The 24863-nt window shown below is 47.7% G+C and overlaps 2 protein-coding genes across 4 annotated transcripts in view; one reads left to right on the top strand and one right to left on the bottom strand.

The window, feature by feature from the left end:
* STK38 (serine/threonine kinase 38) overlaps positions 1 to 8700 on the top strand; it is a 32353-nt gene extending 23653 nt beyond the window's left edge. For both annotated transcript variants that reach the window (XM_080938322.1, XM_080938321.1), the window contains exons 8-14: positions 898 to 1000; positions 2303 to 2364; positions 3819 to 3936; positions 4850 to 4973; positions 5138 to 5233; positions 6478 to 6572; positions 6965 to 8700. In XM_080938322.1, the coding sequence (XP_080794448.1) occupies positions 898 to 1000; positions 2303 to 2364; positions 3819 to 3936; positions 4850 to 4973; positions 5138 to 5233; positions 6478 to 6572; positions 6965 to 7095 (729 nt within the window). In that variant the 3' untranslated portion in view covers positions 7096 to 8700. The remainder of the gene's footprint in view (positions 1 to 897; positions 1001 to 2302; positions 2365 to 3818; positions 3937 to 4849; positions 4974 to 5137; positions 5234 to 6477; positions 6573 to 6964) is intronic.
* Positions 8701 to 10149: 1449 nt separating this feature from the next.
* On the bottom strand, positions 10150 to 24581 carry KCTD20 (potassium channel tetramerization domain containing 20). Of its 2 annotated transcripts, XM_080937614.1 has the most exons (8): positions 24451 to 24581; positions 20769 to 20947; positions 17978 to 18251; positions 16875 to 16977; positions 16449 to 16569; positions 15646 to 15843; positions 14495 to 14605; positions 10150 to 13153 (listed from the first exon to the last, which is right to left on the bottom strand). In XM_080937614.1, the coding sequence occupies exons 2-8, from the start codon at positions 20926 to 20928 to the stop codon at positions 12861 to 12863; spliced, it is 1260 nt and encodes a 419-aa protein (XP_080793740.1). In that variant the 5' UTR covers positions 20929 to 20947; positions 24451 to 24581; the 3' UTR covers positions 10150 to 12860. The 2 variants fall into 2 exon arrangements, with proteins under 2 accessions (XP_080793740.1, XP_080793741.1); XM_080937615.1 differs by lacking the exon at positions 20769 to 20947 and having other exon boundaries at positions 24451 to 24566.
* Between the last annotated feature and the right edge of the window lie 282 nt (positions 24582 to 24863).

Raw genomic sequence — 24863 nt, 5'->3', positions numbered from 1 at the left:
TAAAAAAGAATACTCTTTTTTTTTTAAACATTTTTTTTTAATGTTATGAATACACTGTAGCTGTCTTCAGACACCAGAAGAGGGCAGTATATCCCATTACAGATGGTTGTGAGCCACCATGTGGTTGCTGAGAATTGAACTCAGGACCTTTGGAAGAACAGTCAATGTTCTTAACCCACTGAGCTATCTCTCTAGTCCCAAGAATAGTCTTATATAGTAAAAAATTAGAGCAATACAGTTTTTTAAAAAATATTTATTTATTTAATGTATGTGAGTACACATAACTATCTTCAGACACACCAGAAGAGGGCATCGGATCCCATTAGAGGTGGTTGTGAGCCACCTTGTGTTTGCTGAGACTTGAACTCAGGACCTCTGGAAGAGCAGTCAGTGCTCTTAACCACTGAGCTATCTCTCCAGCCCCAATAATACACAGTTATAAAGAAGAAAAGTAATGTGCAGTCTCATAACTGAAACCTGACCACTAGTTTCTAGTTGGAGTTTTTGGGTTTCTTTTTTCTTTTTTTTTGAGACAGGTCTTACTATGTAGACCAGGCTGGCCTAAATCAACCTGCTTCTGTCTCCAGTGCTGGAATTAAAGGCATGAGCTACCATGTCTGGCTTCAGTATTTAACTGGGTTCTCTGTGTAGCCCTGGCTGTCATGGAACTCCGTAGAGCAGGCGGTCCTCAAAATGAGATCTCCTTGCCTCTGCCTCCTAAGTCCTGAGATTAAAGGCATGGGCTGCACACTTAGCTGGAATTGTGTGTTTTTCCTGGTAGTAAACTAAGTGGGAACAGTCTATTGGTGGGAGGTGTAACAGAAGCTGGAAGGTAACAGTGTCTTCCGGTCCAAGAATGTCTGTCTACACATCACCTTATTTCTCCTTCCCTCACAGGGACATGTGAAACTCTCTGACTTTGGCCTTTGCACAGGCCTGAAAAAAGCACACAGGACAGAATTTTATAGGAACCTGAACCACAGCCTGCCCAGTGATTTCAGTAAGTTTAACAGTGACGTTTGCCCCGTTCCTTAACCTGGTGGTGAAGAGTTTCCCTGTGACCAAACTGTGCAGCAGTTGTACAGACGAGATCCACTGCTTTCCTGTGTTCCTGTGCTGTCTGACTAGGCGGGATGAGTGCTTCCAGCAGTGCCAAGGCAGATGGTAAGGACAGAACTCTGCTAGGAAGGTGCTGGGAGTGACCATGGAGCAGCAGCAAAGAGTGACAAACTGAGAGCTCTCAGGACAGCTCCAGACCAATTTACTCCAAGAGTTGTTCTTCTACCTGAGCAGTGTCAGAACACAGGAGAGCATATGAAAGGCAGGCATGAACCAGGTGCACAGCTGTGTCTCAGCACTGCGGGGGTGGGCACAGGATCCCTGGGCCAGTGCCCAGCCAGCCTAGCCTAAGTGGGCAAGTTCCAAGCCAGTGAAAGAAGAGAAGAAAAAAGAAGAGGAAGAAGAAGGAGGAGAATGAGGAGGGGGAGAAGGAGAAAGGCGGATGGTGTCTAGGAAATGCTTCATGAGCTCTTGTCCCATACATGTACAGCTATAACACATGTGTGCACACCTGTATGTGTACCTGCACAGACATGATCACATGAATCTCAGTTCATCCCAGAAAATCCACAGTGCACCCCAACTCTGGGAGTTCACTTGCTGCTCTTGGCTCTTTGATACATTTTAGAAACTGTGGGTGTCATAGTCTGTGTGCGTGGATCGAGCACGTCCATGTACATTCAGGTTGGGTTGATCTTCATTTTCTAATGCCACAAACCAGGTGCACATAAGTATGAAAAGTGAACACAGAGCCACAGGACGGAGAATAGAAAGGACGCGGTTGGAGCCTGGTAGTAGACTGCCTTCACCAGTCCATTACCAAAACCCCAAAAGAAACAACAAAGCCCATAAGTAAATGTACAGTTGATAAACATTTGCGCTTCCTTCTCTACAGTTTTGATAAGGCCTGTCTGCCCTTTCTAGCTGTGTGAGCCACAGAACTTTTCACAATTCCACTGTGACTCTCTCAGAGCTGCTGGGTTTAAAGCTTATATTTGGGACAATAGAGTGAGTCACATCAGAGCTGATTGGCTGTGTGCATTTGTTTTGTTGCATTGAGATAGACTCTCTCTGTGTATCCCAGGCTGGCCTAAAACACAGAGATCTGCTTTCCTCTGCCTCCCACTACCACGCCAGGCCTTTCCCAGTATCTGATGGGTATATGGAATGACTAGAACCAGAGCCCCACAAAATAAACATTCCTTTCTGAATTGTGATTAGGACTTGTTCTCTGTACTTTTAGCTTTTCAGAACATGAATTCCAAAAGGAAAGCAGAGACCTGGAAAAGAAACAGACGCCAGCTCGTAAGTAACCCTGGAGGCCTCTGAGACGCTGCACACAGCCCCAGTGAGTTGTAGAGGGTCCCAATGGCACGGGGCTGCGGCTCAGTAATGGTTGCCTGCCTGCCTGGTCTGCTGAGAACTTAGAACAGTTATTTTTCATATAAAGCTCCTATAGCATAGGCTGGCCTAAGACTCTGTAGCTGAGTCTGGCTTTGAAACCCCCTTCTCTCTGGTCTACCAGTGTACTAGGATTATGGATATACCACCATGCCCACCTTAAGGCACTATCTCTCAAACTTAAAATGTTGATGCTCTGAGGCACATCAGGACTCCTATTTATCTGCCTTCTTGGCTTTTTTTTACTTTGTGGTAGAAGTTATTTGGTAGTCAGAACTTGAGAGAGAAATTTTAAAAAGTTTTTGTAATTGTTTGACTATGCACACGTCCAAAATTATTCCCCATAAGCTTGAAGGTAAACAAGTAGCTTCATTACTTTACCTTGATTGTATGTTGAAAGCTGTTAAAATAGGGTGCATTCACCACGGAATTATTACTGTCTAAGAAAGCTGCAACCTTACTTTCTTTGTGTGCGCACGTATCTGTATGTGTTGTCAGAAGGCAGTGTGCAGGAATCTTCTTCCACTTTATGGTTTGTGGGGCTCGAACTCTATCATCAGTCTTCCTGGCAAGTGCTTTAACCACTTAAGCCATCTTGCTGGACCCAAGCTCCTGTGCATATGTGAGCATTGACTCCTCTGGAAGGAGATAGAGATGTCTGCGAGCCACTGTGTGGGCTCTGGAAATTAAATCCAGGTCCTCTGCAAGAGTGGCCAACACTGATCCACTGAGCCGCATCTCCAGCTGCAACAACATTTATTTTTAATAGACGATGTGTTGGTTTGTTCATACATGAAGACTATATATGAGCTGTACTTTGTAAGGGTGGTCACATGTGTAGTATGTAGAAAGGCAGCACTTTGCCTGTCAGGCACACAGTAACAATATGGGCACACTTCTCGCATAGTGCTGCTGGCTTGAACCGAGTTATTAACTTGCCTCAGCAGAGAAAAGTCGACATGGAGCAGAACCTCTCGTCTCCAGACTCGGCTTGTCCTTTCCCTAGTTCCCAGGGCTGAGTGACAGTGTGGATGTCAACTGCTACCCTGCAGTACTAGGCTAGATGTCCCTTCAGACATCTCAGCAGAATGAGGAAGGCTCACTCAGGCGCAGAGCCTGGTTCTCAATGGTGCTCAGTCACTTTTGTGTGAGCTCGGATGTGTGTAGAAGGGGTTTGCTCCCTTATTAACGAAGCTTTATTCATTTTGGAAAGTGCTGTCACAGATAAGTGTGTATTAGGCTTGGGCTGTTCTGCTTATGTAGTTCGATGGCATTTGAGGGCTTTGGTCGCTGGAGTAGCGTTCTGAGCTTAGGCACTCACTGCTGGCCAGCCCTCCTTAACGTGTCATGTCTTTCAGGCCTTCTCTACAGTGGGCACTCCTGACTACATTGCTCCGGAGGTGTTCATGCAGACAGGGTACAACAAGCTCTGCGATTGGTGGTCACTCGGGGTGATCATGTATGAGATGCTCATCGGTAAGTCCCATGTTTCCTGTGCACCAGGAAAGACATTGCTGTCACGCTGAATGACTTGGGGATGAACTAGGTGCTTGGCTCACTTGCCTTCAGAGTGAAGTCCCTTGATGGGCATCTCCCTCAAACGGATCCCAGAGTCCTCATGGCTCCCTGATGTCTTGTGTTGCCTGTGCTGGCCATTCATTCTTTCTGACCCGTCTGTTCCTTCATCCTCTCCATCTGGCCCCTTGAGCATTCTCACTTATCAGGCACCTACTGTGTACAAAGAGCTTAACCAAGGCAGTGTCTCTCAGCTTGTGAATGTGGCTTGCTTTGAGAGCATGGAGCTTTTCCTTCTCCGTTGTATTTGGATGATGTGTCTGTGTATTTAGGGGCACATCTGTAGCACAGCCACGTGCCATTGTGCACTAGTAGATGAGTCTGTGGTGACAGGGTGGGTTTGGAGTCACTGGACAAGGATGTGCTCGTGTGGAAGACATGCTGGTGACAGATAGGGAAGCAAGTGTTTATCTTCTTGCCTGGACTTCCTGAAAAAGCTGGGATGGTCTCTTTGAAATGCTTGCTTTTAGCTTACTCAGATTGCTTGACACGTTAGCCGTAAGAGGAAGTCTCTTCTGTCATGTTGACTCCACACTGCAACTCCGCTTATGTCCTTCCCCTTCCCAGTCTCGGCTGACAGCTGGCTTCCCAGTTGGCTTTGTGGTGTATCAGAGGTGCATCTCTCTACTTTGCAAAAATATGAAAAATGGGTTTAGATGTTTTCTGGACTGAATAGGATTCCCACCCCCACCCCAGCATGGGGGAAGAATGACATGTAGGGTTCAAGCTGCTGTCAGACATGGATCATACTGAGAATTCCTCAGTCAGACCAAGTCTGTGTTTTTGGCAGTAAAGATCCACACTTCCATTACAGGCTACCCACCATTCTGCTCAGAGACCCCACAAGAGACATACAAGAAGGTGATGAACTGGAAGGAAACGTTGACCTTTCCCCCGGAAGTTCCTGTCTCTGAGAAAGCCAAGGGCCTGATTCTGAGGTAGCGGAGTGCGAGTCTTCCATGATCAGCCTGTGATAGGAGTGAACCCTGCGGGCTCTTGCTTCCTTCCCCAGGGGTTAGGGGGCGTGGAAAGAGCATGCAGGAGCCTGGCTATACCTTTTTCTGAAGACACTGGAGTGTGCTGAAAAGCCTGTTTTTTCCAGGTTCTGCTGTGAATGGGAGCATAGAATCGGAGCCCCTGGAGTTGAGGAAATAAAAAATAATCCTTTTTTTGAAGGTGTTGACTGGGAACATATCAGGTATGCACCCAATGCATCTCCAGCTAAGATGAGTGCAGGTCAGAGGACACCTTTGTGGCCCTTGTCCTTTCCTTCTGTCATGGGTGCCAGGCTTGTATGACAAGGACCTGTACCCACTGAGCCATCTTGCTGGCCACAGACTGGGTTTCATGTAGCCCAGGCTGGCCTCCTGTGAGGTATATAGCAGAAGGTGATCTTGAACCCCTGGTTCTCCTGCCTCTTCCTCCTAAGTGCTTAGATATAGGAATGTACCTCCATCTGTGGATTACAATTTTCCTAAGAGTAGTCTGCTAAGATCATCAGCAAGCTGAGGCCAAGAGCCCTTTAGCCTTTCAGGGGCTTTCATTGTGATGAAAATGGAGTCAGATGAGTCAGACCTGTCCACTGTGTACCACAGTCCCTGACAGTAAAGTGACGGCTTGCCAAGGTGCAGGGTGTCCAGGAAGCGTGTGTTTTGCTCTTACCTAACCTCTGTGGCTGAGGGCCTTCAGCAGAGGCTGTCTGTGCACTTGAGAGACCGAGGACCAGGAGTAGAAGGTAGACAGGGTGGAATTCAGAGGGCAGGAGAGGGAAGCTTGTTCAGAGGCCCGGGCACCCACACCGCTGAAGCCCCAGCACTCACTGACGGCTGAGCACAAAGTGTTTTGCCATTTTATATTGTAATTGTGTTCTGATTTAGATCCTTGGGCTTTGTCTTTTTGACTAGTATCACTGTCTAGTCTAAGCTAGCTTGGGACTCAGTTGGCTTTCTGTGGTCTCCACTGTGGCCTCCTTCCTGGTAATTTCTACATTTCCAGTGGAATCAAAACTGAGCTGCTTTGAAGTGGTTTCCCTTCTAGCGCAACTCCTTCATTAGGGGATGGGTGCATTAACAGGGCTGTAGCTCCCTTGTCCCTGTCTTTCTGACTACATGCTTTGTTCGTTCGTTTGGTCGGTTTTGGGTCTCTCTGTAGCCCTGGCTGACCTGAAACTCACTGTGTACATCAGGCTAGCCTTAACTCCTGAGAAATTTGCCTGCCTCTTCCTCCCAAGTGCTGGGATTAAAGGCCCATGCCACCATGCCTAGCTGAGTTACCAATTTTTAATGATAGTGTTGCTTGGACTAAATAAGCAGGTCATTTGGCTTATTTAGCATTAGAGAAAAAAATGTTGCCAACAGTGAATAGTCCTCCCACTCAGATAGGAGTCTTCCCAGAGACGTGGTCGGTGTCCTGTGGTCATTTGGGCATGTCCGTCCTTTTCAGGGAGAGACCAGCTGCGATATCTATCGAGATCAAGAGCATCGATGATACCTCAAACTTTGATGAGTTTCCAGAGTCTGACATTCTTAAGCCCACAGGTAATTCTAGTGGCTGCCACTGCAGTCTTAAGAGTTGCTCTCCCCTGTGGTTTTAGGGTGATATTTACATATCAGAGTGTGGAGGGGAACTTCTGATCCTGTGTCTTTATCAGTCCCTACAGTGGCAGCAGTGAGACTTGCATGGATGCATGGATCATGTTGAGTGGCTTGAGCTGCTGAGAAAATTAGAAACTGCTCCTGTCACTCACAGAGGTTATGTAAACTGAAATGACAGGAGCAGTGGAATGTAGAGAACACGTGAGCAAAGTAGAACATTTGCACAGTGAAAGATAACCTCTGCAAGCAGGAGCTGTACTGTGTTCTTCAGGGAGCTATCTCAGAGCTGTCGTTGAGGTAGGGCAGTGACTCAGTCTCATGTGTTTCTTTGCCAGTGACCACAAGTAATCATCCTGAGACGGACTACAAGAACAAGGACTGGGTCTTCATCAATTACACATACAAGCGCTTCGAGGGCCTGACAGCCAGGGGCGCCATACCCTCCTACATGAAGGCAGCAAAATAGGGAACCCTAAACGGGGCGGAGCTCTCTGTACAACATTTGGTTTTCCTATTGCGCTCTTGAAAGAACTTCCAAGAAGTTTGTAGAACTGATTAATACGTCCTAGTCAAGTCTCTGAAATGTGATTGTAAGTGGATAACCTCCATAGTGCACAAGGAAGCTGATAGGACAAAAACAAGCATATTTCCATCGGCCAGAGGCAGCTGCTTGCTTCTTTTGAAGCCCCATGAGCCAGTTTGGTAGGTGTTGTAGGGAGAGTTTGATTTTCCCAAGTTCATCAGAATGAAGGGGAAAACCAGCCATCCACCATTACCGAGTTTATACAGAGTACCAGCCAATGCCCGTGCTGTGTGCCACCTGCCAAGCCCACGGAGTATTTCCTTTCTCTTTATAGCTGAAAATTCTGTAGTTAAATAAGGCAATAATGAAAGTCTGTGTGAACAGCCAACAGTGTGACAGAAGGAACACCTCGGCCTGCACAGGTGGCTTTCCACAACCTCCGTTCATGGTGCACTTTACTTATGGTACTAGGGCACAGACCCTGACCCACTGACCCATCTCCCATCCAAAAGACTCATGATGGGAGAGGTACTAGTGTGATCCTGTTTGATCTCAGAAGGCCCACAAAGCCACTGGGCACTGCCAAGGAGTCCTGGACCATGTGGACAACCCTTAGTTTCTCTTCACGGCTGTATGAGATGCTCTTGAGGCACATGCTGCCAACCAGCAAGCAATACCTGCAAATGCTGCCAGAGCAGCTTGTTCCTGAGAAACAGCAGAGAACCTGCTGGAGGCTCAGGTGCTGCCATGCAAGATGCCACAGCCTCCTTGAGAGTCAAGGCAAGGCAGAACCAGCCTGTTGAGTCCTTGAGCTCATTCCTCAATCCATGGTGCAACTGTGTTTGTCTTGGTATTTCCCTATCCCAACTTTAGCCATTTTGCCTTGGAATCATGATTACAAAGTTTTCCTTTGCAGATGCCTTCTGGGGCATTCTTGTCCCTCCACCCATAAGGGTTGCCTGCAGCTTGGGCTGAAGTGGCCTCTGCTGTGGCGTTCTCATGAGAAACATTGAATTTAGCACAAAGTGCCTTCTCTGTCACAGCTGCTGCCACCTTTAGAAGACTTTTGCTGTGTCAGAAAAATGTGGAGGTTCCATGTTAATGCATTACTAGAGTTTGGTTTTAAGTGTTGATAACTGTTAAAGCATTATTTGCACCTGTGTGGTAACTTGCAGTGTCATTGGCCAAGCTACAACTGGGATCGGCTCTCTGCTAGTCCTCAAGTTGTGGAGGTCAGCTTGGTCCTAGCTCAGCCATTCAGAGAATACAAGACTTAAAATTGTAAGCAAAACTGCTTTGGGTTTTCATGTCTTAGATGAAGAAAAAGGAATGTTAGGAAGTCTTTACTCTGGGTTAATCCTCCATTCAGAGCCTGCCAATGCAAAGGAGATAGAAGGGCCTGTGTGTGGCTTTGCTCTCTGTATTAATGAACAGCTGAGGTCCTGATCCCTGTGTGTTTGCAGGAGTGTCTGGTGAGCATGGGAGAATTAAGAATAGTGGTAGAGTCTGTGTGGTGGGGGAGTTCGTTTTGGGGGAAGTGTCCATTTTAATTATTCAACTTCTGAATAAACTGTGAAAATGATAATGGAACTGTGGTGATTTTTTTATGTGATGTGGCCTGAAATACAAACAATGCGCTGATGGCCACTCCCAGTTCCTTAGTCCAGAAACACTGCACCTTCATCTTGATGCAAAATGCTGTTCTATCTGTGCCAGCTTGTTTGCAGAAGCTGGTGTTCTGAATTGACCATGGAGGCCTCACCTGAGGCGATGACCTCAGACCTGAAACTGGAGTTGCAGTTACCTGCTGAGTAGGTGCTACAAACTCAACCCAGCTCCTGCAGGAGCAGCCAGTGCTGTTCCCTGCTGCCCCACATTACTAGCTTTAGACACATCTGTGTGATGCAATAGGTTCAGGTCAGTCTCTATAGTAAGAGAATGTGTTGGTGACTTACAATCTGTAGTCGACTCCCCAGCAACGGTTAGCAGCAGCTGTGAATGGAAGTCCAAGGATCTAGCAGATGTTCAGTCCCACAAGTCCTTCCTTCTTCCAATGTCCTTCTGTAGGTTTCCAGGTGTCCCAGATTAAAGGTGTGTACCACCACACCTGGATCTGGGACTTGCCTTGTCCCAGGCTCACCTTGAACTCAGAGATCTGTGCCTTAAGATCCAGGTCAGAAACAGGTATCTCCTAGCCTAGAGATCAGGATCACAGGTGAGCCAATTCTGGATTGTGGTTTATTCAAGATAGTCAAGTTGACAACACAGGAATAGCCATTACAGTCACCTGTCACTAAGGGTGGTTCATCCTGTTTGACATTTGCTTATTGACAAATTCTAAGTGTTTGTTTTTCCCACTAAGTTCTCAATATAGTCCCTGGGGATCCTAACTTTGCACCATCACCTCTGAGGATGAGTTATTACTGTTGCCGCCTGTCTTCACTGCATTAAGTCCTTCCTGATTTGGTTCATAGGATTTCTAAAAAGCTTGTTAACTTTTTTCAGTAAGACGGTCCACTTCTGGTTGGTACCAAGTGACCTAGAAGTTTATACCCTTTTTTAAAAGCGACCTGTTCTAGTGAGCATCTGCTGAGAGCAAGCATTATCTGGCAAAAAACACACCCACCATGCTATCTGAACCCCTGGGTGCCTATGGGGTGGGATGATGGCAGAGACTTTAGCAACCTTGTTAATAAATGGACCAAGGTCTTAGTGTAAACTTGACTAAAGTAGGGCCAGGACAGTAATGAGCCAGAAGTCCTATAGACCCTATCACTGTTAGTCACCTGACCTGAAACACTAATCCAGGTCTATGCTTTCCTTGTTACATCTGATGGAAGTGTGAGATCTCCAATGGTAACTGACCTAGGAGGGCAGCCTAGGACAGCAGGGAGGAGGAGCTGTGTCCTAAGGAAAGAAACCCACTATCCTGGCCAGCAGGTAGCACCCCTTTAAATTCATTGGAGGTTTGCTTTGAGATTATTGAATGACAAGAGACACAAATAAAAATACTTTATTATAGAAAAAGTATCCCATACACAGGATTCCGTAAACACTGGTAGGTGAACAAGTGCAACTTCAAAAGTAAAATGTAAGAGGCAAAATCCACACACATTTTGCCCTTAGGAGAAAACTTAAGTCTCCAGAATGATCCATCAGATACTACAGTGGCTCTGCCTCCTGGAAAGGCAGCAGTGCCCGGCTGAGCTCCTTGCACCCACCTCAGATGGCCACCACGAAAACTCTCCATGAGAGTTAAAGCCTGTGCTCTGAATGTTTATTTTCCCTAAGACACATCCTCTGACTCTGAGTAGATGCCCCTCCCTGGGTTTCCTGCAGAGCACTCAGGCCTGTACAAATCAGACATTACACATCTTTTGAGGTGCTGGTTAAAATAGCTTTGGCTGCTGTACCCAATCCCCATCTTCCTCATATGTTGCCATCACCCTCTTTTGTTACGTTCTAATACTGTGTCCCCCGTTTGCGAACTCTTTAAAGAGCATATGAAGAGTTGGGCCTCAGGCTCAGCTTTATCTTTTATCTGTAAATCACTCAGACTCTATGGTGTAGTCATCTCCTTCATGAGACTTGTGCACACAGCACACACAGCTTACTCAGGCACTTACAAGACACTGAGCCCCAAATCTATCTTTTTATAAGAAACATCCTTCCTCTTAATAGCCTATAATCAACTCCAAAGACAACTGTAATCCAGCCCTTGGTCCTGCAAGGTCCCACCACTAAAAACTGTCCCAATTTTGGGGCCAGGCAGTGATAGCTCACACCTTTGATCCTAGCACTCTGGAAGCAGAGGCAGGTGGATCTCTTGAGTTTGAGGCCAGCCTGGTCTACCGAGTGAGTTCCAGGACAGCCAGGGCTACATAGAAAAACCTTGTTTAAACCCCCCCCCCAAAGTGTCCCAACCCTGAGAACGGTAGGCAAGACACCAAACAACACTGAAATGTAGGTAAGGGTGGGGGCTCAGAGTACAGAAAAGCTTCTCTCTCTACAGGGAGCCTGTCACCATCCATTCCTTTAGTCCTCACCACCCAGTGTCACTGGAGTGGCTCTCAGATTGCCTCTGCGTCAAACTCCTGGGTTAAGACCACGGTCATGAAAGGCCAAAGCCAGTGAACCAACTCACGGACAGAGGACTATGCTCAGGCTTGAGCACTACACACAGACACAGTCACTCCAGGGGCCACTGAGAAACAGGAAGCACCGCTGACGGGGGCCTGGGCTGGACAGCTGCAGGTAGGCAGTCATGTAGCACCAACAAAGTCAAAGCCAGACCTGGCCTCAAACACAAGCCAAGCGACATCTATTCCCAGAAGTGGCCTCTGGACGCAGATATATTTTGGATGCTGCCTCGCTGACACACCAACAGTCACCACACAAACTGGAGCCACTCAGTTACCTTCAGTTCTTTTCTTAGCAAGGAAGATCTTGCACCAAATCCCACAGCATAGAAAACACTGTTTGAAGAACATTCTTGCTCTTCAATACTAGAGGGGGCGTCCAAAACCTGATTTATTGTCATCAAGTTGTATGCTACAGTGTCTTATGGGAGCGACCCTCAAGAAACCAAAGGTGTTCTCTAAGGAGCTTGAAGGAAACAAGTTACACACCACCTATGATGGGAAAATGCCCAGGGTGGAGGACGGACTCAAAGGTCAACTTCTACCAGGAAGTAAGATGAGCTCAGACACTGCTGTCTAGCTCTTGACTGAATACAGCCGTGGAAATGTCAGAGGAAGGGGCTATGGAATGATCCAGACTGCCATCTACCACACTTGTGTGCACAGATAGACAAAGTAACAAGGCCTAGACCTGATTCTGGGGATGACCACAGCGTTACTTTCTTACCATGTTCCAGTAGCTAATGGTCTGGGTTTTTTTTTTTTTTTTTTTTTTTTTTTTAAAGTGAGCATACTGGTGTGAGAACCCTGGGGCAGAACCAGCTCACCACAGATGCCTTCTCCCTGAATGGAGGAGGGTACCAAGCCAATCTTACAGGTATTAGTCTCCTAACACACCCACAGCAATGAGCTGTCCCCGGGGACAGGCACTTCGGCCCAATCTGGAGCCATTCTGCCACCTCATCTGTAAGTTTCACTTCCAAATGAAGCGTCAGGGTGCACAAGTACACCGTGGGGCCTCTGCTCTTCCTGCTGCAGACCGTCTCGTGGGTCAGTTTGCTCCTACGTAAGTGAAAGGCAGAGCTGAGCTAGAGCTCTTGGGAACTCCTTTCAGACATTCTATCTAGAAGGCATCTGTGTGCAGTGCCTGGGCACCACCTTTCACTCACCCTGGCACACCTCCTCAGGTGGGCACAACCACCCCAGCACAGACTGTCTCCTCTGATGTTTGGTCCTTTCGCTATTAAGCAGTTTGTCTGATGCAAAACCACCCACCACCCGGTATAAGAGTGGACTGCTGTGCCAAATGAGGCAACAGTCCACTTCCTCTCCTGCAGTTAGGCAAAGATTCAACCAAGAGCACCAGACCCAAGAGGTTTGTTTGCTAGGGCTGGTAAAGCCAATCGCCTCATTACCAGAAAATTTCTTCACCCAGCCGGAAGCAGACCCAGAAAAGGGCACATTAATAACTCAGAGGGGAGGTTGACAGGAGGGAGAAACCAGAGGACGGGGAGGCCTGTTTGGGGGTACCCACATAGAGAAGAGCTCCAGCAATGGGCAGATTTGTCCCTAATCTTGAAAGTCATTCGGAGCTATCTGAGCGAGTGGAGCATTTAACCGGTCAAGTTCGTCCACTTGTGGTGGATGATGCATTATTATCTCCTGGTCTTCCGAGACATCCTCTCCAGCAGCCACCAAATTGGTGAGGGATTTGCTGCGAACGCACTGGAAATCTACATGGCGACTCTTTCCTTCTTCCTTTTCCCATGACATCTGGATAAAAGGGCGCTGCACATAATTGTAGATAACTTCAGACCGACCACCAGGTCTCCTCTTAATCTTTTCCTTACAGGTAGGGTAACCTGCAAGAAAAACATGCTGTGCTCGTACTCCTGGCAGACTCTACTCACATCCACTGCCAAATCCAAAACAGCAAGAAAAGCTCCATGGCAGGTGAGTAAGGCCTTCCCGAGGCCCCTCTGTCCCCAGAAGGGCTGGTCTGTGGGAAGTAACAGGGGTTCACCACCTTTTCATGGAACAGAAAGAGAATTTACTAACTTCAAGAACCTTTAATTGTTGAAAACATTACCACAGGACAAAACCTCACCAGTGCACAGCTACACTGCCATCTTGTTAATGTTGTACAGAAGCCATGGTTGAGGAAAAAGGAAACAGTAAGGAAATGTGGAATGTTTACTTCAAGAAAAGACAAACTTCCCAATACCCAGAAGGGGCTCCCAGAGACCAAGAAGATGGGACTAGTCCAAGCAGGGGATAGGCAGGAGTGAGCAGCCAGTTCTGTGTACCTGGAACGTTCCCAGCCCAGCATGGCAGGTGCCCAGCAAGGTCCTGACATCATCCCCAGGCCTCATAAACAAATAATGTGAAAAGGAAAGGCAAATGCTCAACAGTGAGGTGGGGACATTAGCAGGGCAGCTACATCCTGAGGGAAAACATCAATTTTTATCTTACTTAAGAAAAGACAGATTGGAGAGATGGCTCAGCGGTTAAGAGCACCGACTGCTCTTCCAGAGGTCCTGAGTTCAATTCCCAGCAACCACATGGTGGCCCAGGAAAGAAGGGAAGGAAGGATGGAAGGAAAAGTCTCAGCCTTCCTGGAAATGGCCATGCAGACCAAGCTGGCCCAGAGCTCACAGAAATCCTCTTCCCTCTGCCTCCTGAGGTCTAGGATTGCACCGCCACAGTTGACAGACCTCAAATTCCTAAGCTGTTTTTTTAAGAGAATAATTTTAGATCAAAACACGACATTCTCTTGCTCAGGTGAGCCCAGGTGCTAGCTGGATTCACCCCAGAACCTGTTCCCTGGGCTGAGTACTCAGAGGGACACTCAGGGCCACACCTAACTGCTTCAACTGAAGGGAAGGCAAATGCAGACATCAGGACCAACAGTGCCAAAGCAGCACCTTTCAGTACAGGGAGCCTAAGGGTGCCAGTTCTTCTGCAAGCCAAGCGTGGGAATAAGCTGTGGCCAGAGACCCCTCTCCCTTAGTCATATAACCAACAACACTGGCTAAGACTTTTTATTTTTTTGTTTTTCAAGACAGGACTTCACTATGTAGCCCTGGCTATCCTAGAACTTACTCTGTACTAGGCTAGCCTCAAACTCAGATTTGCCTGTCTCTGCCCCTAGAGAGCTAGGATTAAAGGCAGGCACCACTCCCCAGCTTGAGACTTTTTAATACCTTCAATTCCAATGCGAATGTTCTTCAGGCCCCGTTCCTTTAACACAGTTTTAGCAACATCTCGATTTTCGATGTACTTAAAGAATCTGTAGAGCTTGGAGCTGTAAAGAACTAAAGAGAACAACACCCAAGGTTACTCACAGAGGGAGGGAGGGAACCCATGACATCTGACCTGTAACACTCCTCCCCATCTCTAGCATCCCTAATGGATTCCTGGTATGTAACATCTATAAAAGCACCAATCTCCTGGCATTTTAGGTCTAGAAATAGCCTATAGTGATGTGCAAAAATACTATTTAAAAGTCATGCATCTCAGGGCTGGAGAGATGGCTCAGTGGTTAAGACTCACTGACTGCTCTTCCAGAGGTCCTGAGTTCAAATCCCAGCAACCACATGGTGGCTCACAACCATCTGTAATGGGATCTGATGCCCTCTTCTGGTGTGTCTGAAGACAGCTACAGTGTACTTATATGTAGTGAATAAATAAATCTTAAAAAAAAAAAAGTCATGCATCTTATATTCACACACATATCTATCTTCAATGTCCTACAAGGACAGTGAATTATGAAGAGTATAAAGCTTTTTACATTAAGAAAATGTAAGCAAAAAGATACTGGGTAAGCAGGGCTAAACCTACTTCAGTAGGCAGCCTTCCATAAAGTGTATGTGCATGATGCAGGGGTGAGCGCCTCTGTGTGCATGTGGGGTCCAAGGATAACTTGGGCTGTCAGCCTCTCTGCGTTGTTCACTGCCGGGCACTCCTGGCTGGCCGGCCCATGGGGTTCCAGGGATTCTGTGTTTGGCTCCCATGTCACTAAAGGAGCTCTGGATTACAGACATGTGCTACTACATCCAGCTTTTCTGTCGGTTTGGGGGTTTGAACTCAGGTCCTCACAACTGCATGTCAAGTGCTTTTCTTACTGAGTCAACATCATAGCCATTTTTTAAGTTTTGAATTATTACCAAGTCAACAACATTTTCGTATCTGACCATGGCACCCACTCAGGGAGGAGAGGGGTCCCAGCAGAGCTTAGAGCTGTATTGCTGGCTGTCCCCTCGGGAGCCCGGCCTGTCACTGGCTGTCAGTGCATCTGCACGTGCTCTAGGTTATGGCTGCTCTGCTAGGTAGCATTTTCTGTGGGGGCTCCTACTTTGGGAATATTCTTCCCCCATGGGTGGGGGGTGGTCTTCATCCCAGTCCACAGAGTCCTCATCTGTCAGCACGACAATGTGACATTCTCGCTCGCCTTTCTTGGCACAGCCCACCATGATGGGCAGGATCAGTTCCTCGAGGTAGTGGTCAAACTGCTTGTGGGCACCATCGTTGGACAGCTCGTGCAGTAAAGCACCTGGGAAAGGAGAGGCCAATGAACGGCTCCCGTGCACACATGTGCTCCCGTGCACACATGTGCTGAGTGGAGACAGCCCACGCCATCACAGAAGACACAGGAAGTGGAACACTAAGTCAGAGCTCCTGCACAACTCACGTCACCGATGCTCAGTACCCCTGCCTGTCAGAGCTGACACCATAGTCCTACCCAAGAGCAAAGCAGTAACTCTGAGCCCGGTTAGCCAGGTTAGACTTCATGCCTTTATTTCCATCCTCTACTTCCCGAGATCACAGGCATTTCTCCCTGTCTGCTGAGAATGGAACCCGGGTCTCCATGCTAGGTAAGCATGCTAGGTAGGCCTCTCTGAGACAGGGTGTTGCTCTGTGGTCTGTGTCAGCACCAAACCCATGATGACACTCTTGTTTTCTGAGTGCTGGGGTGATGTTGTGAGCCACACTCCCCAGATATCTGCTTATTCCACCTCCCCGAAAGCCCCTGTTGCAGGGGAAACAATGGGCTAGTTGGCGGGATGTCTATCTTGGGGCAGTTCTCAACCTACATCCCATACTCCTTCCCTTCTGAGCAGTGACGCTGGCTTTATGTCACAGATGCTCCGCACTTACTCAGATCTTGACATCGGATAGTGTTGAAATCAAAGTTGATGCAGAGATAGTCGCATGTGTCTCTGAGGTCTGGGATAGAGATGCCATCCGGACAGTTGATGATGCCGGTTTTGTAATAATCCTGTCACACATCAGGAAGGAGAAGTGTAGACAAAGAAATGCATGGAAACCCTCCTCTGACTCTGGGCACTCCTACTGCACAGCCACTGAGGTGGCAGGATCCTCAAATCAAAAGTTAAACAGAGGCTAACAACCGACTGAGCTCAAGGAAGGACTTACAAGTTATATGGAGGAAAGATAAAGAAGGGAAGGCAACGACTAGACACCAGAGACCCGAAAGTCAGTCACACAGCTGTGCAGCACTTAAGGGTGCAACAAGCAAGCATGCGTGCCCCAGAGGACAGAGGAGAAGACGGAAGCACGTACCAGAACTGTGCGGAACACAGTGGCGCTGATCCCTTCGGCAATCTCATACTCCCCCTTCTCATTGGGCCTTGTGAAGTTGTATTCTCTTCCCGGCCCAAACATCCTGAAAGACACCAGCAGCAACATCACCTCCTCCAGCAGGGCTCTGAGGAGGGGTTTTTTCTCTTCCTCTCCCATACAGCATTACTCTACTCTCCTGCAGTGTAACTTAAAAGCACAGCCCTGGGACCTGAGGTCTTAGAGAAACATCCTTCAGACAAAAGGGAGCAGACACAATAGAGACAACCGCAGAGGAAGCCGTGGGACCCTCCCCTCCTCAAGAACCAGCCAGTGTAACCAACTCCCTGGCTGCCCGTGCCTTTCCCCTTGTCCTGCCCAACAAGGCACTGCGGTACTGCGGCACTCTGAGCTCTGCCTTCATTCACCATTATAATCTGTGAGAAGAATCTGTAGAGGAGGGACTGTTAGTACATTCCCTTCGGGCTTATCTTCCCTTCAGAAATCAGCCCACAGGAATCACCCACCCCAACAGGCTAGTGTAGCCATGATTTCAGACAGGTATGAGGCTGCTCTACACCTTGACATATTTCAACATAAAGGACTGTTCTCACCGTCAAACTCAGGATCTGAGTTACATTCCCAGCACCCATACAGTGGCTCACAACCATCTCGAACCCCAGTCCCAGACATCTGATACAACCTCTAGCCTCCGCAGGCACTGCTTGTTTGCCATGCAGCCTAGGTTTCTAGGTTCGATCTCCAGGACTGCTAACCGCTCCCCACACCCCCTCAAAACTACTAAAAATGGGTGAGAGACAAAAGTTTTTTTCTAGAACAGCTTCATTGCTTCTGTGACGTGTAGATTACTTATAATACTGTTTTTCACAGAAGGAAAAAAGAACATGACTTAGGTCTCAACTTAGCACCTCTGACCTTTGCAATTCAGAAAACAAGGCTGTGTGTTTACAGAGGGGCAGCTGAGGTTCAGCTCCTGTGGCTCCTTCCCAGCCGCTGCCACAGAGCAGGAGTCAGTGTGCTGCAGTGCAGCTCCCTCTGTAGCTGCTGCAAGGTCACAGAGAACAGAGCGCATTCACAGTCTTTACCTTCCCAGCATGGTATCCGGATGAGCAGTGAAAATCTGAGGATTTACCACAAAACGGGTGCCATCCACAAGAAGTGTCACTTTCTCTGGGGCTTGAGAGTGAGAGCTACCTCCAAAACCTAGGCCGCAGTTTCCAAATCTCTCTGGAACAATGAAGGGCTCGTGGCTCCGCTTGCTTCCGCTCTGGAAGCAAGGGCCCTTGCTATCTTCAGGAAGTGACATTATGTGAGGATACTGAAGGCTTGCTGGCTGAGGCGCATAGTCAAGTGGGAGGTCTGAAAGATCAGACAAGAAACCAAGTAACTAAAGGGTTAAAGTCTAGAGAGAAATGTCTGCTTAAAACCACCAATGAACAAAACCCCAAAGCCATAGGTGTCCGTCCCCCTCTAGAAACACTAGGAAGAACTAAAAACAAACTGGACACTTGAAAGCCAGTCAGACACATCTCTGAACATGAGGCCAGCCTGGTCTACAGAGGGAGTTCTACACAGAGAAACCTTGTCTTGAAAAACCAAACCCAAACAAACAACTCCCCTCACAAAACTTGAGTCTCAGGATAGATCCTGATAACTTCATTCCATGTGTGATATGGAGTTAGGCAGAAGCACCCACCCTTAAAGCAACTGTAATTTTAAAGTGCACAATGGAGAGAAAAAAGGACCAGAAGAGCATGGCTCCTCCGGGAGCCCAGCAGTCTCTTGCCAGTCACTGAAAAGCTGGTGTTCACCAATCATTTCTCTCCAGTGTCACCTCCATCTCTAAATGATACTTAAATCTGCTGTGCAGTTTTTTACTTACGTGAGATTTGTCTTCAAGTGTTTGTGGCCTTGTGAATGTCCTCAAGTGCCCAAGTAGGCCAGAGAGAGAGTCGGATCCCCAGGAACTGGGAACCAAACAAGCCCTCTGGCAGGATAGGAAGCTTTCTCTGCTACACAACCTCTCCAGCCCCATATTTATTATTTTTGAGGCAAGGTCTCATGTAGTCTAAGCTGACTTTAAACTCACTGTGTAGCTGAAGATAGCCAATGACTTCTGACCCTCCTCCCTCCACCTCCGAGTGCTGGCCCAGCACTGTCACTAGGGATGGGAGCCAGAGTCTGTGTTATCGGGTTCTGTGCTGGTTTACTGTAGGCTCGGCTATCACAGCACTGTTATCTGTATTTTAGGAACTTACTACTACCATATGCTAAAACTGTTTTATTCGTCAAAGCTGCTCTTTTGTTTTTTAATTTGCCAAAAAGTCTTTACCTAATTCATTACTCTTCCTAGAAATTCTCAGAACAAACCATTGTCAGCAGCAAACGCACGTGGTGTGAGGATTTACTTGAGATCTCATCTTTTTGTCCTATCATCAAAAAGCCATTCTCTTCCATTTATTTAAAATTCCTCTCCTCCACTTTTGAGACAGGGTCTTGTGTAGCCTGGGCTGCCCTTAATCTAAAGCTGAGGCTGAGGATAACTTGGAACTTCTGGTCCTCATTCCCATCTAGTGGTGGGATTACACATGTGGGTCACACGGCACTGAGGACCAGCATGTAAATATCAAAAGAGTTTCTCTGTGGGGCCCCGAAACAGTTCATCTTTAGTATCACATTTATCTTTTATCTCTAACAAACAAACTTACTGCAGACTAAAGACTTGTTTTAAAATAAATTTATCTAAAATTTGTAAGGAGCACATGTATGGGAAGCCCAGTGAGTAAGGGACTTTCCACGCAAGCATGGCTTCCTGAGATTTTGTGCCCCCCCCCCCCCATCCTCCAAATACACACAACAAAATTCTAAATCTTGACTGGAGAGGTGGCTCAGTGGTTAAGAGCACCAGCTGCTCTTCCAGAGGTCCTGAGTTCAATTCCTAGCAACCACATGGTGACTCACAACCATCTGTTACTTCAGTTCCAGGGCATCTGATACCCTTTTTGTGGCCTCCACTGGCACCAGAAATATATACAGGCAAAGCACTCATACATGCAAAAAAAATTAAATATATATACAAATTTTTACATATCTGTACTCAGTAAATGGTGGTTGCCTTTTTAAAGTTACAGGCTGAAAAATATGATAAAATGTCCAGGCAGTTAAGAAGTAGCCAAGTGTGGCAATGCATGCCTTTCATCCCAGCACTCAAGAGGCAGAGGCAAGAAGGCTGCTGAGTTCAAGAGCCTGGTCTAGACTACATACCGGCCAGCTAGCCATGGTTAAGACTCCATCCAAGGGCCTGCCCACAACTGATCAGGAGCTGTCTTACCAGAGCACCTGGATCCAGCAGCCCTCTGAGGAAGGGTGACTATGCACAGTTCTGTCCACTCCCCATTCATAAGCACAACTTCCATGGAGGGATCTCATCTAGTTATAGATGGTAAGGACCAGAGCAGGTCATCTAGTCAGTCTCCTGGTTAAACTTGTCTTACACCCTCACTCCAGGTGGATAGGCCAGGCTGCCTGGAGATTTTCTATGGAGGTTGTTGGGATACACTGTGACAGGTGTGCTAAGCCAATTAACTGAATATATGTTCAGGTTAACAATCTGCATTCTGGGCTGGAGAGATGGCTCAGCGGTTAAGAGCGCTGACTGTTCTTCCAGAGGTCAAGAGTTCAAGAGTTCAATCCCCAGCAACCACATGGTGGCTCACAACCATCTGTAATGGGATCCGATGTCCTCTTCTGGTGTGTCTGAAGACAGCTACAATGTACTTACAATAAATTTAAAAAAAGAATTATTTAAAACAAAACCAATCTGCATTATTCCCGGGCACCAGATGCCTGGTTGTGAGACATCTCCCATTGCTGTACCTTCATTCCTGGCAGCTAGGGGGTAAGTGAGACAATGAAGTCCAGAGGATACCAAGCTGCTGCTTTCTTTCTCTTGAGTGGCAGCTAAGGTCTCATCTCTTAGGCAGCTGAGCTCTGGCTGCAATAACCTGTCGCCATCACTGCCCTGGTGAACATTCATTCTTAGTCAGAAAGGAAGCCTGGAAGACAAGGAATGTGTATGATTTAAAAGTCAGAAAGCAGGCTCAAGAACTTCCATGGTTTCCAGTGGTTGGTAAGAGCCATCTGTGATACTAGGTGGTTTTTACCAACTACTACAGATCGTGCAACTTGTTATAGGGAACATGTTTTGTTTTGTTTTGAGATAAGGACTCTCTTCATAGTCCTGGATGTCCTCAAACTCAAAGAAATCTGCCTAGGTATGGAACTTAAAAACCACCACGCCAGCTATATACATGAACTCTACATATTAAGTGGTATAACATAATTTGGTGTCATTCGGGCCACAAATCAAAAAGTTGGGAGAGTTCAGTAGCTGAAAGTCTATTTCTTTAAATGACATGTCTACAACTATTAAACACCAAAACATCACAACCATAAAGCCATACTAAAGTGAGCAGTGGCTAACAGATGCTCAGAACTGTCTGAGGCACTAAGAATAAAAGCCACAGCAGGTGCTCAGCTGTAGAGAGGACATCTACAGCAACCTCTGCCCTAAGACTTCCGGAAGATCTCAGAAGAAGGGGTGGAGAGAATAAGTGGGAGGCGGAGAGTCTCTGTGAAACACAGGCCATCAGCCAGACATGACTTGGATACATATAACTGTGGCTCACTGCACGAGTCCATGGAGTGTGGGGGTGGCCACAGGCCATGCTCCCGTGGATGATCCCGTACCTAACACACACCACGGGCAGCTCTGTTTAGGCTCAGAAGCATGAGGTTGGGAAGGAGAGGAGTTAGAGAGGAGCTGGGGGAGTTACAGTCAAGATCCATTGTGTACACAAAGGAGTTTTTCAGAGACTATACACTCCTGCCCTCTCCTGGCGCCCATAGGCTCCTGCACTCACGTACACACACCCACACCAAAGTTCAATTGAAAAATTCAGGGGCTCAGCAGGCACTTGCCCAAGCTAACAACTTGAGCTTGACATCAGAACCACAGGGAGGAAATAAATAACCTGCAAGCTGCCCTCTGAGTTCTGCATGGAGATTACAACATGAGCATGCATATGCCCCCTCCCCGGACAAAATAAATGCAATAAACAACTTCATTAAAAAAAAATACTCAAACTAGAAGGTAGCTTTTAAAAACAGAAGCTCTCTAAAACTAATCAAGAAAAAACAGTGATAATGGCTACACAAGTGGCTGCTCTTGCAGAGGACTCAGGTTCTGTTCCCCGCACCCACACAGTGGCTCACAGAAGTCTGCAAGTCTGATGACCTCATGTCAAGGGAAGAGCATGCGTGTGGTAAAGGCACAGAATGCCACAACTCCCCAAAACAAAGCCACCAACTAATAAGCCTGGTCACGACACTGGTCATGGTTCTGGACACTGCTCATAAACGTAACTTCCACAATCCAACCTTTATCAAATCTTTTCTGAATCGAATCTCTTAAAACCAGTGCGCTAAGCTCTGGGCTGTGTTAAGACAACCCTCTGCCAGCTCTCGTACTTCCCACCTATTCAAGCCTCAGACTTATCTCAGCACTTATGCCCGTGGCTCACAGCTATAGCACTTTCTCCAACCTCCCCTGACACACTGGCACTGTGGCATCAGTCTCTCCATTTCCTTCATCTTATTTCTCCACTCTGCACCACCTCCTTTCTAAAGCATTTAAAAGAAAATCAAATGTAGTAGGAAAGGCAGCAGGCTAGACCAGGAGTCCCTCTACTATCTCAGACTCTTGTGTTTGAAAACTGGGGAGGAGGGAAAAAAGAGTACAGCGTACACTAAGGAGCAAGCCTAGTGCCTCACACACATGCGGAGCGGGTGCTGAGCACTGAGTTACATCCCTGGCCTACCTCAGAGTCTTTCCCTGAAAGACGAGAGGGTTGTACTAGGTACACTTACAATGTGCTCTCTTATCCTTTAAGCTTCGAATTTCAATGACTGACTTCCCCATCTTAAATCATCTAACACCCAAACAGTCCCCTTCAGCTTCTCAGTCATGAAAACTTGGGGAGATCCCATCTGTGGCAGGTGGGACGCACAAAAAAGAAAAAAGAAAAAGAAAAAAGGAAACCCAGCACTACAGAAAGGCACACCATTTTTAAGTCATCTACAACAAAAACCATCAACAAGGAACCAGACATCCAAAGATACCAAAGCCAAGTAAAACGTCCAACCCTCAGGGCTAACTTTAAAGTCACCTGTGGAATCTACTTCAAGAGACATCAAGAAGATGTAGAAAGACACCAGACAGCAAGGGATCTCTGGGCCATATTTGGGTACTGTCTCTAAAATGACTGACTTCAGTTGCTCTGCGTAAGATAGGCATCATACAGATATTCTCTAGTTGGTGAATTCATAACTAGAACTGAAAGCCCATAAATACTGAAGCTGGCACATCTCAGAGAATCAGAGACCTCTGAGCTACAGGAATTACACGCATTCCCTGGCTGGTACTATGGGGAGAGAGCTATGACCTAATGGTGTGTTCAAGCTCCCATGATCCTACACACCAACCGAAAACTGAGAAAAACAAGACTGATCCAAGCCATCTTTCTACCACCAAAGCAATAACAGGATATGGATAAAAGCCATTTCCTGCTCTGTTGTCAGGGCTCCAGAAAGCACCATCCTTTCTCAGATAGCCTTTGGAGTCTTCTTGACTCCTGACTGGTTAGATACATGAGGGAAGTGAACAGAAAGAAAAGGACATTAGACAGTTTTTACAATTCTCAGGCCAAGCTAATCTTGGTTTTCCTATAAGTCTGGCTCCTGGCTTACCAAGGCAGCCCAAGTGGGGCGGGTACCTGCCAACACTGCAGACTCAGGAGCCTACCCCAGATTTCTAGAATTAATTTCAGGGAGCCGTGCCAGAGTCCTGCAAAACACGTTTGAGAACTGCTACTTGAGATTTTGTTATTGTTGTTGTTGTTTTGGAGTGGGGTTGAAGTTCTAATTCAAGATTCGTCAGAACTAATATTATCCCAATGCTCTGTTTGAGAGATCATTTAAAAAGAAATCTCAAATTTCTACGAATATAATGGCCTATTAACAAAAGGACGCCGTGAAAGGGCTTGGAAATCCATTTTCTTAAGTTGGTCAGAGTTCCTGGCCTGTTCGCCGTTTGCTGAATTCTCACTTAAAAGGTTCTATTGACTTCAAAATGATGAATTGGCCCAATCCAGGAATGCTCAGAAGGAATGACAAATTCCCACAAAGGGGAGGTGTCCTGACGGCGCAAGCGTGACGACACTGTCTGCTATAATAAAGTTCTTATCTGCACGAAAAGAAAAAACAAAAACGCCCAGTTCTGCACTCAGCCTGACCGAGGGGTGACAGGACCCTAGAGAAGGTTCCAGAGCTTCGGGGAAAGCGCGACCAACCTTCCCCAGCCTGGGTCACCCGTGGCCCCGCGAGATCGCTCGGCCGGATCGCCGGGCTTCTCCTTTCTCCTCAGGCCGCGGCGTCGCGCCCGCCGCCATCATCAGCCCGCGCCGCCACCCGCCCGGCCGCCCAGCCGCCCGGCACTCACCGGCCGCTCACCGCCCTGCTGCCGGCCGCTGAGCCCCGAAGCTACCGCGGGGAACCGCCGCGCTCCGGCCACCGCGCGCCCCGGCCCCAGCGGCGGGTACGCGGCTGAGTCATCCGGTCCTTCAAAACAAGAGTCCCGCCCCCCGCCGCGCGGGGCATGCTGGGAAGACCCCGCGGCACGCCCCGCCCCCGCCGCGGACCAGGTCCTAAGCCGCGGCCTCGCCTGCTGGGCCGGCCGGATACCGCGCCCCTCGGCTGGGCAGCTCGGTAGCGCGGGCCGCCGACGCTTGCGCTCCATCACTGAAGGGCTAAGAGGGGAAAGCGAGCTGCAGACTCGATGATGAAAGAGGCTGGGTAGCCTCGGGATGCCTGATGCTCACGGGGAGGTGAGCCGAGCCGCTCGCCTTTGTGAGG

The sequence above is a fragment of the Micromys minutus genome (genome assembly GCF_963924665.1).
Source record: "Micromys minutus genome assembly, chromosome: 25".
NCBI classification, from domain to species: domain Eukaryota; kingdom Metazoa; phylum Chordata; class Mammalia; order Rodentia; family Muridae; genus Micromys; species Micromys minutus.
Note: the sequence above shows the minus strand (reverse complement) of the source record. Positions and strands in the feature narration are given on the sequence as shown.